Raw genomic sequence first — 12705 nt, 5'->3', positions numbered from 1 at the left:
TAATTTTTTTTTAAGATTTTATTTATTTATTTGACAGAGAGAGATCACAAGTAGGCAGAGGCAGGCAGAGAGAGAGGGAAGCAGGCTCCCCGCTGAGCAGAGAGCTCGATGCAGGGCTCGATCCCAGGATCCTGGGAACAGACCTGAGCCGAAGGCAGAGGCTTTAACCCACTGAGCCACCCAGGGGCCCTTAACCTAACATTTTATGAGAAACATTTTTCATGATATGATCATCATAGTGATATGTTAGTTATTTCTCCTGTGTTTTGGAAAAGTCTTTTGGTTTTTGGTTTTCGTTTTTTTACCAAACCAGATTGAAGTGCTTCTTTAATTCGGTTTCCTACTTCATTTCTCAAAGGCACCTGGAAAAGCTGCTGAAGCAACTGATCTAGCATGACCCCCCGGGTGATGTTTAATTTGCTTGTGTAGCCTCAGTGCGATTTACGTTAGACGTTTGGAAAAGTCCATCCTGAAAAAGAATTTGCAGCCCCTATTATTATACTCTGATATCTCTGAGTCCAAGAGCCCCAAGGATGGAGCTGCTGACTTGAAGGCTCACAGGGTTGTTTCTGACAGAGTGTGATCAGTTTCTAAACTATTACCTCGTTTCTTTTCTTTTTAACTGTTGTAGATGGTGCTGCCAGAGTATTATTTTGTATCTTTCAGTTTCATGTTACCATAGGGAGAAAATAATCTCAGGGGGAGGTTATTGAGTTCAAAGGTATAGGCAATTTTATTTCACTTTAAGGGAAAATGTGCAGATCACTATTAAAAATATATTTACTGAAGACGCACATACACTTGACCCGTTGCCTCTGTTTTCTCCCTCCCTCCCTCCTTTCCTCCATTCCTTCCTTCCTTCCTCCCTTCCTTTCTTCCTCCCTCCTTCCTTTTATTCCAGTCAAAATTTGAATTCCTAAAATACAACGCAAGTGCATTAACTCAGAGATGAGTAGAATACAGAACTTTAGGGTGGGAAGGGAGTGGAAGCAAGTTCTCCATTTCCAACAAGATCCATAAATGAATAAGTTTCTGTAGGATATTCATTTATCATTCCATTACCAAATCTCTACCAAATTTCTATAGATTAAGCCCAGAATATCAATTGTTATAATTTTGGCACTTCACTTTTCTTATTATAAGTTAACCTGAAAAACTATAGCATTAACCAATGTGCTCTTTTTTTCTGTTTTCATTATTTGTCTGTACCCAGCAATTTCTATGGAAGATGGTAAGAAATGGTATTTGAAAAAAAAAAAACCTCACCTCCAATGTCTTACAGAAATTCTGTATAGTTTTCTTAATTCACTTCAGTGCAGGTTAGCTATTTATTAAGCTCTTCCTGTATACCTAGTAGTGTGCTAATTTGCAAAAGAGATGTCAGTAAACAGAGAGCACACATGGTATAATTGTCCTAGGACTGAGGAATAGGAGAAAAGAGAGAGAACATTTAGATGCAGCTCATGGTAAAAATTCAGTAGAAGCTGTGACACTGGTTCACTGTTTTGTGTCAAATGTTTTAGATACATGGTCTTAAAAATAACCCTGTAAGGAATTGCGATCATTCCCATTTTATGGATGAAAAGATTGAGGTGGAGAGAAAGTAAGAATTTTGGGAGGTGTAGCAGGCAGTGTAGTCGGGATTGAAGCTTCCGTCTGGAGGGCGCTGCCTGAAGGGACAATGGAACTTCCAGTTGTTATTTCTCCTTCTCCAAGCCCAGACACATGGGGGACTCATTATGATGCCAAACACACACACACACTCACAAAAGCAAGAAAAGCAAGAAAGGTGCCATCTGCTTGTGGAGGGGGAGAGAAGAAAGAGGAGCAGTCCCCTAGCTACTCCCCTATTTCAGTTCTGAAATTAGAAAGGGTACAGGGAACATGGGCAGGCTTTGGAGAGCCTGGGTCTCTGTGGCCTTGGTGGGTAACTAACCCACTGTCTTAGTCCGCTCAGGCCGCCATCACAAGACACCACAGACTGGGTGTCTTGAACAACAGACACTTATTTGTTCACAGTTATGAAAGCCTGAAGTCCAAGATCAAGATTCAGTGGGTCTGCTTTCTGGTGAGGCTTCTTTCTGGGTTGCAGATGACTTCCTGTCCTTTTGGGCTACGGCCCCAATAGTATGACCTCCTTCAACCTTAAAGACCCTGTCTCCAAATATGGCTGTACTGGGGGCTAGAACTTCAACATACAAATTCAGGAGGGATACAAATCAGTCCATAACACCTACCTGTGCCAACGGTATGGAATTGTTGATTTTGAGAGAGTAAAATCAGTGTCTTAGATCCCCGAGTTGCAAGTTAGAAAAATCAGGGTTCCTTGTGCCATTTTTAGAAATTCACTCCTGTCCTCTGTAAAACAGGAATACTAATTGTAGTTTTCCTTTGCTTAGAAAACAAAACCAATAACACACAAATCCTCTAGTGATGTCTTAGGAACTAATGGATCAGCTGTTATTATAAAATACTGACCTGAAAAATAATCTCTCAATAAATGGAAGGAATTGAATGGTAGCTATGGTACGCATAAGCAAAGGCCCAGAGGAGACCTGATGATGGCTACTCTAATGCGGGCACGAGACATGCAAAGGAAAGAAGTAGATGACAGCCTTCAAATTTGGGCTTGGGTCATGTTGTAGAGGGTTTTGGATATTAGGATAGGATGGGTGGTTTTAAAAATTATATTCTCTTATCCTGTTATAGATATCTCAGCTAAAGGTACAAATAGTTAACATTTATTGAGCACTTAGCATCTGTCTGAGCTTTTCATATATTATCTCAATGAATCCTCTCTTATATGGTAGGTATTTCTACCATGTCCATTTATAGATAGAAAACTGAAGCTTTAGATAAACTAATTTGCTCACTCAAAAAGACGATTTTTTTTTTTTAGATTTTATTTATTTGTCAGAGAGAGAGAGAGAGAGAGAGAGAGAGCACAATCAAGAGGAGCAACAGCAGGAGAGGGAGAAGCAGACTCCCTGCTGAGCAGAGAGCCTGATGTGGGACTCGATCTCAGGACCCTGGGATCATGACCTGAGCCAAAGGCAGTCGCTTAACTGACTGAGTTACCCAGATGTCCCAAAAAGTTGATGCTTTTAAAATTTTTACCATTTTTTGTTATGTAGCCTTCTATACCATAGATTTTCATTTTCATTTATTACAGTGGAGTCCTTTTTTCTCTCTCTGAGTGAGCGAGCATGAGGGATAGTTGTCAGAGTATCGTTATCATAAAATGGCCTTTCACTGACATAAGTCTATACATTGGGAATTTTGTTTGTGATACGGATACATTTTAAGTTTGTTTTTCCCTTTCCATCCTCTTTTAGATGACATGAAAATTGATGAGAAGTGTGTGGAAGCAGGTAACATTTCCTCTTGACAGATTTACCACCAGAAGGAATATGAAGCGTCTTAGCTGTAGATTTTCTGAAGCAGAGTTAGCCAAATGGAGCCCCAGGCCTTTCCTCTGGAAGTAATGTGTAAAATGAACTCCTCCTGTCCCATGGTCCTGGCACTTGGAAGGGAGGCACAGCTATGAAAAGGTCTCCAGGCTCCAAACCAACCTTCTAGAAAGTGTTCTAGAAAGGAGTGTCTTGGAAATGATCACAGGAACACTTAGTAATACTCAGGTGTTACATTCAGTAACATTCAGGCGGAATGTCTGGAAACCGCCATGCTCTTTATAAAATACTATAAAATATTGAAATGCCAATTTTTAAAAAGCAACATATATTTTTTGTTATTGTTTGGTAACATCTGATAGATTCTAGTATAGATAATTAGTAGTGGGTTCCAAATTTTTGAGAAATGTATGAAAACTTTTTATGTTTCTACACTTAATTTTTTTTGGAAGTTGGGAAAAGATGTCCCTAGTTTAGTGGCAGAACTAAGATTGGCTAAAGAATCAGGAGGGTAACGCTAGAAGACTATTGGAAAGGCTTTAGTCTAAGAGGTCAATTTGTCTTGGCTTTCTGGGCTCATCTAGTTTTTAGAAATTAAAGAGCAATATGAAATCTTTAAATAGTAGATATTTCTACAAAAAAAAATAAATAAATAGTGGATATTTCAAAGATTCATATATACTTCCCAGAACAACTACAAAATAATGCTGACACCATGTTCATCCTATCAAGTATACATTCTGGTTTTTTTTTTTAAACTTCCACCAATATTCATTTCTTTCTCTAATTTCAATCTTTTATTAGGTAATATAGTCACATGCTTTAAAATTCAAAAACTACAAAAGTAGAAACTACAAAAGTAGAGAGTTCCCTTTCCCTGCTCCCTTACTCAGTTTTATTTCTTGAGGCAATAAATGCTCTCAATTTCTTGCTGATCCCTCCAGACATATTCTGTGCATATAAAAACAATGCTGTATATTTTTTTCTCCTCTCCGCACCATCATCCTCACCATTTTTTTTTTTAAAAAAAGCACCTTTAAAAATAAAGACTTTTTTGATGGTACACACTACACGCTGTTCTGTTCCTGGCTTTTTTTCCTTAGTGTTATCTATGATTTCATCCTATAGCACTTAAAGAGCCTCCTCATTTGTTTTTAATAGCTTATTGGTGAGGTTAATTATTGTGCATTTATGCAACACTTATCCATAGACACTTGAGTTATGGCCAGTCTTTTCTATTACAAGCAGTGCTACGATGAACAGCATTGCAAACACATTGTCTAACACCTGGCTGAATATGTTCTCAGTGCACTCTGGTCTGATCCAAGGACACACGCTTTGGTAATGTCGTTACGTACTTCAAACTGCTCTCCACATACATTCTTGTTTCTTAGTCCTTAATATCTCTTTAAACTACTAATAAGAACTGTGTGTTGTTTTTTTTTTTAAGATTTTATTTATTTAGGCAGAGAGAGACAGAGTGAGAGATAGAACACAGCAGGGGGAGTGGGAGAGGGAGAAGCAAGCTTCCCACTGAGCAGAGATCCTGATGTGGGGCTTGATCCCAGGACCCTGGGACCATGACTTGAGTCCAAGGCAGACGTTTAACGACTGAGCCACCCAGGCGCCCCACTAATGAGAACTGTTTAACTGATGAGGAAGTTGATATATATAGAATCTTTCCTTGACACCTAGACAAGCCTATCCAGTCAAACCATTTATATACTCTTTCTCTCACCCCACTCCTGTTGCTTATGCCCTACCCCCTCCAAAATCTTCAGGTGGGGAGATCCTCTCCCCCTGCAAGCCTTCTCACTGCAACCCTGTGCGCTGTCTGAGGTCCATTGGCACTTCCTGTGACATTCTACCTTTCTCTCCCCTGAGCCTCTTTTACATTCTCTTTATTCTCTTCTATTTTATTTATTTTAAGCTCCTGCAGCACCCGTGCTTGCTGTTGTGGCCCCACTGCTTAACACCATGTATCTCATTTAAGGTTCTAATATGCCAGAGAGACCCCACGGACTTGGCCTTGATTTAGGAAAGAATTTCAAGAAGTTGGTGTGTCCGCAGAAACATAGGGTTGGGGAATTAGACTATTAAAATATAGACTCAGTACAGATTGTACTATAATCACACGTTTGGTGTTTTTTTTCTCCGTGGGAAACTATAGATGAAGAAACATTTGAATCCGGTAAGTAAAAAATGAGTCTTTGGTGTTGATTTTTAAGAGTCTGTTCTACATTTTGGTATATTTTAACCCATATTTAGGGACATCATACGATGATTGTTTAAATATCTCAACAGTATGGTTGTGAGATATTATATTCTTTGCCCTCATTGGTGCTTCTTATGAGGGACATTTTGGGGCTCTGTGGGATGGGCAGATAGAGCTGGGAAGTATGCACATAACCGGATAACTTCCCACTTACATTGATTCTAAATTTCCCGTTTTTAGTTAGATAGTTGGTCTGTTTATTTGTCAGAGAGAGAGAGAGAGAGGGAGGGAGCACAAGCCGGGGAAGCAGCAGCAGGAGAGGGAGAAGCAGATTCCACTGGACACGTGGCTCCGTGTTCGGGACTGGCTTAATTTTTATTGCCTCTGGATCATAGTCCTCCTTTGCTCTATGTTCAACTCCTCATTTTTCTGGAAGACAGTCTAACACATGAACACCGTGGCTGAGGCCCAGAGGTATTTGTGGCATCTGTAGACAGAGAGGCAGTCCGGGGGAGTGGGTAAAGCCAGGGACTGGAGCCAGGCTGTCCCAGTAGAATCCCTCTCCGTGACTCATTACCTGTGGGTCTTCCTTCATGTCACCCCTCTGCCTCACATCTAAAGCAAGAAAAATAACTTATACAAGTAAAGTGCTTAGGATGTAAGCGGTACACGAGCACAGCTAGCATTGTTGGGCCTCTCGCTCTGGACGGGCATTCTGCAGCCACGTCTCTAATCACTGCAGAGGAACGCGTGCAGCCCCCCTTAGTGACTGGGCGGTGCCCCTTCTGGACCCCTCTTAGTCAAAAGATTGAGAATGTCCCTGTACCTTCTGAACCCAACCCACTGAGGAGGTCATTTAAGGAACAATGAGCCCCCAGCTGGCAGGTTTCCTAAGTAAGTATCTCTTGATATTTATTCATGATGCTTAATTCTGTTACTTAGAGCTCTAAGTGGGTCCTTCCGTCTCTTTGGTTTGGGGCTCAAGTCTTCTCTGAATGTGACCTCCTCGCATTTTTCAGGGGGTGTTGATATAGTCTAATTAGGAATGCCATTAAAAACAAAGCAATGGGTGTTTTAAGACATCTAGAAAATGCTTTGTGTTCAGTTCCCCCGTCTCCAGTGGAGCAGCTGGAGAAGTCCATGTGTCACTGGACCCAGTGAGAGGTGAAGGAGAATGCTCAGGCCAGAGGCTGCCGTGGTCCCTGCCCGAGGGCCACTTCACAGGACTGCGTATGGCCTCTGGGAGAGGAGAGAGGAGGCTCACAGCAGTTGCCTTCCTATAATTTCTCTCCCTCTCAAGCCCTATTGTGTGCCAACCAGTAAAGAGAAGTCTCCCCAGACAGAAAGCCCTCAGAGAGAATGTAGGTAAGCTGCAGAAAAAGTTATTGTTCACCGAGCAGCAGAGTCGGTCCAATGAGTCCCCAGCCCCCAGCCATATGTATGCCGCAGCCATATGTATGTCACTCATTCGCCGTCCCAGGCCGACCCCCGAGTTACAGCCCGCTCTAGGGGTGACCTGAATGCCTCGCTTTTGTGTTGGTCTTTATTGGTTGGTCAATTTGATCGTCTCAAAGGCTTAACTTTTTCCTGTTTCTTCACTCATGCAAATATCCAGAGGAGCTTTCAGAAGGTAATTGTTTGTTTTCATGTCCTGGACAAGCCACCTTGAACTATAGTTAAGATCTTGCAGTGCTTCGATGTGCGTGCGTGACAGGATACCTTTTAAGATGATGTATTTTAAGGGTGAAATCAGTGGTGAGATATTCAATTTCATAGAAGAATATTTAAAAATGAACAATGAAAAGTAGTTAAGCTCTGGGCGCCTGGGTGGCTCAGTGGGTTAAGCCGCTGCCTTCGGCTCAGGTCATGATCTCAGAGTCCTGAGATCGAGTCCCACATCGGGCTCTCTGCTCAGCAGAGAGCCTGCTTCCCTCTCTCTCTCTGGCTGCCTCTCCGTCTACTTGTGATTTCTCTCTGTCAAATTAATAAATAAAATCTTTAAAAAAAAAATTAAAAAAAAAAAAAAAAGTAGTTAAGCTCTGAATATATCCTTAATATATTAAGGATATATTCAGAGCGCTTCCATAAGAGACTCTTAACTACAGAGAACAGACTGAGGGTTGCTGGAGGGGAGATGGGTGGGGGATGGGTGAAATGGGGGATGGGTATCAAGGAGTGTACTTGTGCTGAGAACCGGGTGTATATGTAAGTGATGCATCACTAAATTCTACTCCTGAAACCAATGTTACATGATATGTTAGCTAAGTAGAATTTAAATAAAAATTTGAAAAAGAAAAAAAAATCTAAAAAAAAAACCTTACTGACATATTTCAGTTAGAAAAATGTGCTTACTTATCAGACGATGGGATTGATATTGGTGTGTTTTCTTTGTATTTTAAAATATATGTTTTTTAAAAAGTTAAGAAGAAAAGGTTGTATATGTTAATTCATTCTACAGACAATGGCTCTTTATATATTTCAGTGATCAGAACAGAGTTGCCTAAGTGAAAAGGAACATGTATCTGTAAAAAGTAATTTGAAAATGACATTTTTATAACAGCTTTTTTTCCCCCTGGAGTTTTAAGAATTTTTATGAGACCCCAGTAGAAGCAGAGGTGGAATTTAAATAAGTTCTAGGTGCTTCAGTCCCCCTGGGATCAGTGTTCTTCAGCCTTGTCCCTCAGATTCCTGGACAGTCAGAAACAATTAGCAACCATAAAGCAAATACTAATTTTGTACAGAATAAACCATTTTATCAGGGAGAAAATAAAAACCCATCTTTAACAAAAGGACTAATTATAGGTCCTGCAGAACACCATTTCTACAGTTGAAGCCAAAGCCAGTTTACCTGTTCTCTTCTTTAAGACAGTGTTCTTTGGGCCTGTTTAACAATGTATACCTAATTTTTATTTGTTTTTCTGTGACTCAGTATCTTTCTTGTCACTTTAAACTGGTGTAAAATAGCTTTTTGTTTCAATTGTACTTGACAGAATATATTTAGTGTTTTGGTAAAATTCTGAAGAGTTTTCACATAGTTTGGTGCATGTGAGAGACTGGAAAATGGCAAGAAGCCATTCAAGATGAATTCAGCTGTACTGACGTCTACTGAAATGTGTCACTTGCAGATCTGAAGATAATTTCATGCCTCTGTTCTAAGTAAACTTCTCCTTCTCCTTCACATATTCTGTTCCGGCCATTCTCTGTGTTCCAGACAAGGAGGAATTTGTTGGCTCTGGTCAGAAGTTCTTTATCGGTAGGTAATGATTAATAAGAGGCCGGTCATTGTCACTTGTCAAGTTTTATTCATACCATCTTGACTCTCCTGAAAGCTTCTTTTGCGGATGAACATTTCCAGACTTGTTCTTTGTTCTGCGTTCCCTCTATCCTCCAACTCCTTTTTTGGATCAATATTCTGCTGTGTTGATTGTTCATTACAATTCATCCGTTTTCCACTGGATATATCTTAATTATTCATTACAAATCTTTGGTTCTCTTCCAGACTGTTCCATGACATACTTATGTTACTCAAAAGAGACCCATTCTCTGACTACTAAACTTGGTTTTGATGGCCACATTTCTGTCAACTGGGCAGAGCTTTCTGAAGGACCCATTTAAAGGCTCACGCAAACCCATGCTGAGCCTCCTCCAAAAGACAGCAGGGTCTGTAAAGTGAAATGTTGGTTCCTCAGGCCTAAATATACATTGGAATCATTGAGAGAGCTTTAAAAACAAAACAAAACAAAACAAAAAAACCCATGGGGCCACTTTTCTGATCCCTTTGGAATAACTCAGCCCGAATGCCATTAGGTAGGCCACAGGAGCAGGCGTACACAAAGGTGGAGAAGCAGCAGCCTGGGGAGGGGCATCACTGAACCATGTGAGGAGAGCATTTGTGTGGGGAACGTTGTTGACTGGTGCAGGTTGTCAGGGCCAGAGCCAGGTGAGGAGGACTGTGGCCATCACTTGGGTTCTGACACCTTGCAGCCTCTACAAAGATGGCGTCCTCACCTCGTGTGGGCTCTGACACTTTCTGCTAGGTTGCCAATGTCACTCGTCCCTCGTCCTGCACAGGTGCTCGTGACCAATACAGTAAGTAAATGTACTGAGGACGATTAGGTTTCTCAGTGTTAGAGAAAGGAGTTACACATGCGGTGAGGGTGGGGACAGGTGGCTGGAATGGATCCTGTGGTGTTGACTTGGCATTGTTGGTATTGGTGCGAACTCATGGTGTTCGACATTCATAGATAGATATAGTGCACGTGTGTGTGTGTGTGTGTGTGTGTGTGTGTGTTTATATACACAGAGTCCCGAGCTGTACCTCAGGGAAGGACCTGGGAACAGCAACAGAGGACTTCTTCAGAAACATAAACCATGTCACACCCATTTCTCCACCACCCAGTGACTTCTCAGTCCCCGTGAACCACAATCCAACACCGGGCTGGAGCCCGCGGCCACCTCCCCTGCTTCCTGTCCAGCCTGCCCCGCTCGGGCCTCCTTGTGCTTCCCCCTCATTCCCGGGGCCCTCCTTTCTCCGCACCTTAGCACTTGCTGTTCCCCTAGCCTGGGTTGCTTTTCCCCCAGACGCCTCCTCACCTGGCTCCTGGGCTTCACTCTCCCGCCGAGTTTCACACCCCACCGCGGTCGCTCTCGATGCCCGGACCCTTCTAAGCACTTATTTTTATCGATGTGTTTACTTTCCTCTCTCCTCCTCCATGAAACGTAAACCAGGAGGAAACGGGTTTGAGGTGATCGGCCCCCGGGGGGCCCAGCCCCCGGCGCATGCGGTGGGCACTGGGTGCCGCGGAGGCAACACGGGCGGGAGGAGGGGGCGCGACCCGCTCTTCTTCGCTCGCGCCGCGTCTGACTTCCCGCCTGCAGACGGCCGCGAGGAAGCTCGGTCGCACTCGGCCGCGCGGTCCCCGAAGGCTCCGGCAGGCGTGGCGGGATCGGGCTGTCCCCCGGCTGCTCGTGACGTCCCGCGCCTTCCCACCCCCGCAGCTGGCTTCCGCCGCAGCATGCGCCTCTGTCGCCGCAAGTCGCACCTGGGCCAGCTGCGCGCCGGCCTGGGCGGTGGGGGCGGCGGCCTCCCCGCGCCCCGCGCGCCCTACGAGGAGGTGGTCCGGTACCAGCGCCGCCCGTCGGAGCAGCACCGCCTCGTCGTGCTGGTCGGTACGTCCCCGCCCGCCGCGGCTCTCTGCCTCCCTCTGCGCGGCTCCTTCTCCACCCGGCAGTGTGGCCATGTGGCCTTGGGAGTGGTGGCAACAGCAGCATTCTTTAGTGACTCCCATATAAACACCTAAAAAAACCAAAAAACACCTGTTTTCTGTGTAAGCGCTTATAAATAAAACCGTGGTCCCATGCGACAACAGAGGAACGGCATATGCTCGGTCTATGTGTACTGGGGTAGTAACAGGCTGTATTATAATGAAGCTTGTCTTTTTTTTTTTTTTTTAAGGTTTTATTTATTTATTTGACAGAGATCACAAGTAGGCAGGAAGGCAGACGGGGAAGCAGGCTCCCCGCTGAGCAGGGACCCCCAATGGGGGGCTCGATCCCAGGACCCTGAGATCATGACCTGAGCTGAAGGTAAAGGCTTTAACCCACTGAGCCACCTGGGCGCCCCTTTAAAACCTGTTTAGGGTTCACTTTATAAGCGTAGGTGAGTAATCCTCTAGACTGTATTATCAGTCTGTATCAGAAATAAGAATCTTTAAGATCTATTTCCCTATGACATTTGTAATCACCTTCCGTAGAACAGTGTTTGGAGTCTTCTGGCCTGTGGCTCTGGCCCCGCGGAGCAGGGCAAGTACAGTGCTGGGGCACCTGCTTTCGCGCGCGAGCTCTGCCGACCAGGGCCTGCCGCAGTAGCAAGGCCAGTCTTGCGCGTGTCTGCGCATGCTCCAACTGTGACCCGAGAGAGGATGCTGTGGAGCAAGATAGCGCGCCTTGCAGCCAGGCCCAGCTGCAGAATCAGCAGGGCTCCGTGCAAACGGAAAATGCTAGAGCTTATGATGAACATTCCGGGGCGCCTGGGTGGCACAGTAGGGTAAGACCTCCACTCTGGTTTCAGCTCAGGTCCTGATCTCAAGGTTGTGAGATGGAGCCCGGCGTCAGGTTTCCCGCTGGGCATGGAGTCTGCTTAAGATTCTCTCTCCCACTGCCTCTTCCCCTCGTGCTCTCTCCATCTCTCTCTCTGAAATAAATAAATACATCTTAAAAAAACAAAAAAGCTTAACATTTAAATATGGCAAAGCAAGAGCATTAAGCCTAAGCACGGACCCTATGTAACTGCTTGAATTCAGCCCTGTCTCGAGTTAGACATGGGGTGCTGACTCACAGAACCGGTAATTCGAGGGGCTGATTTCTGGGTTGTGATGTGATAAACACTTCGTTTGTCAGGAAAGTTAGATTGTCTCAGATTATCTGAAACGAGGCCAGACAATTCTCCCAACATCAGATTACTTCGCTGGGGTGACCGGTTCCTGTAACTCCCCGGCTGATTCCTGGGATGTGGAAGAAGTGTGGGTTACTCCCTGGACCCCCAGAAAAATTCCCAAGAGCTTTCCGGAATTGTTTCCGTTTGGGAAAAGATATGTAGTTTCCTGAAAAACATTTGCTCTCAGATGTCTTTAGCAGAAGAACTGAAATGATGATGTCACCACACAATTATATTTATCCACGTCTAATGATTTCTGTATGTGGCTTTTTATGTTTAGGACCTTCTGGGGTTGGAGTCAATGAACTGAGAAGACAACTTATTGAACTTAATCCTGAGCATTTCCAGAGTGCTGTGCCGCGTACGTGTGCCTTTTCTTTCCTAGCGGTTGTGTGTTGGTCAAACTGTCTTTGCCTCTACAGATGCACTGATCTCATTTTAACTATGCCATACCATCTTTGTTGTAAAAATAAAAGACACAAGGGGTAGTCCTTATACAATATTTTGAACTGTATTTAAATAGAGGGAGTTGATTCATGGCCGTGTTGTTGGCAAGGCTTTTAAAAGGTGACTGTCTCTTTTCCATTTCTTAACAATCATATAGATGACCCTTTGGGAAAACTAACAATATTTAGTAATAATAG

The 12705-nt window shown here is 43.7% G+C and overlaps 1 protein-coding gene across 1 annotated transcript in view; it reads left to right on the top strand.

The window, feature by feature from the left end:
• Positions 1–12705, top strand: part of MPP4 (membrane palmitoylated protein 4) — a 36936-nt gene that overhangs the window by 16518 nt on the left and 7713 nt on the right. Inside the window, exons 11-13 of the mRNA XM_032354773.1 lie at positions 8837–8878; positions 10624–10794; positions 12342–12422. Coding sequence (XP_032210664.1) covers positions 8837–8878; positions 10624–10794; positions 12342–12422 — 294 coding nt within the window. The remainder of the gene's footprint in view (positions 1–8836; positions 8879–10623; positions 10795–12341; positions 12423–12705) is intronic.

This window comes from Mustela erminea, chromosome 8 (assembly GCF_009829155.1).
Source record: "Mustela erminea isolate mMusErm1 chromosome 8, mMusErm1.Pri, whole genome shotgun sequence".
Taxonomy (NCBI): Eukaryota; Metazoa; Chordata; class Mammalia; order Carnivora; family Mustelidae; genus Mustela; species Mustela erminea.
Note: the sequence above shows the minus strand (reverse complement) of the source record. Positions and strands in the feature narration are given on the sequence as shown.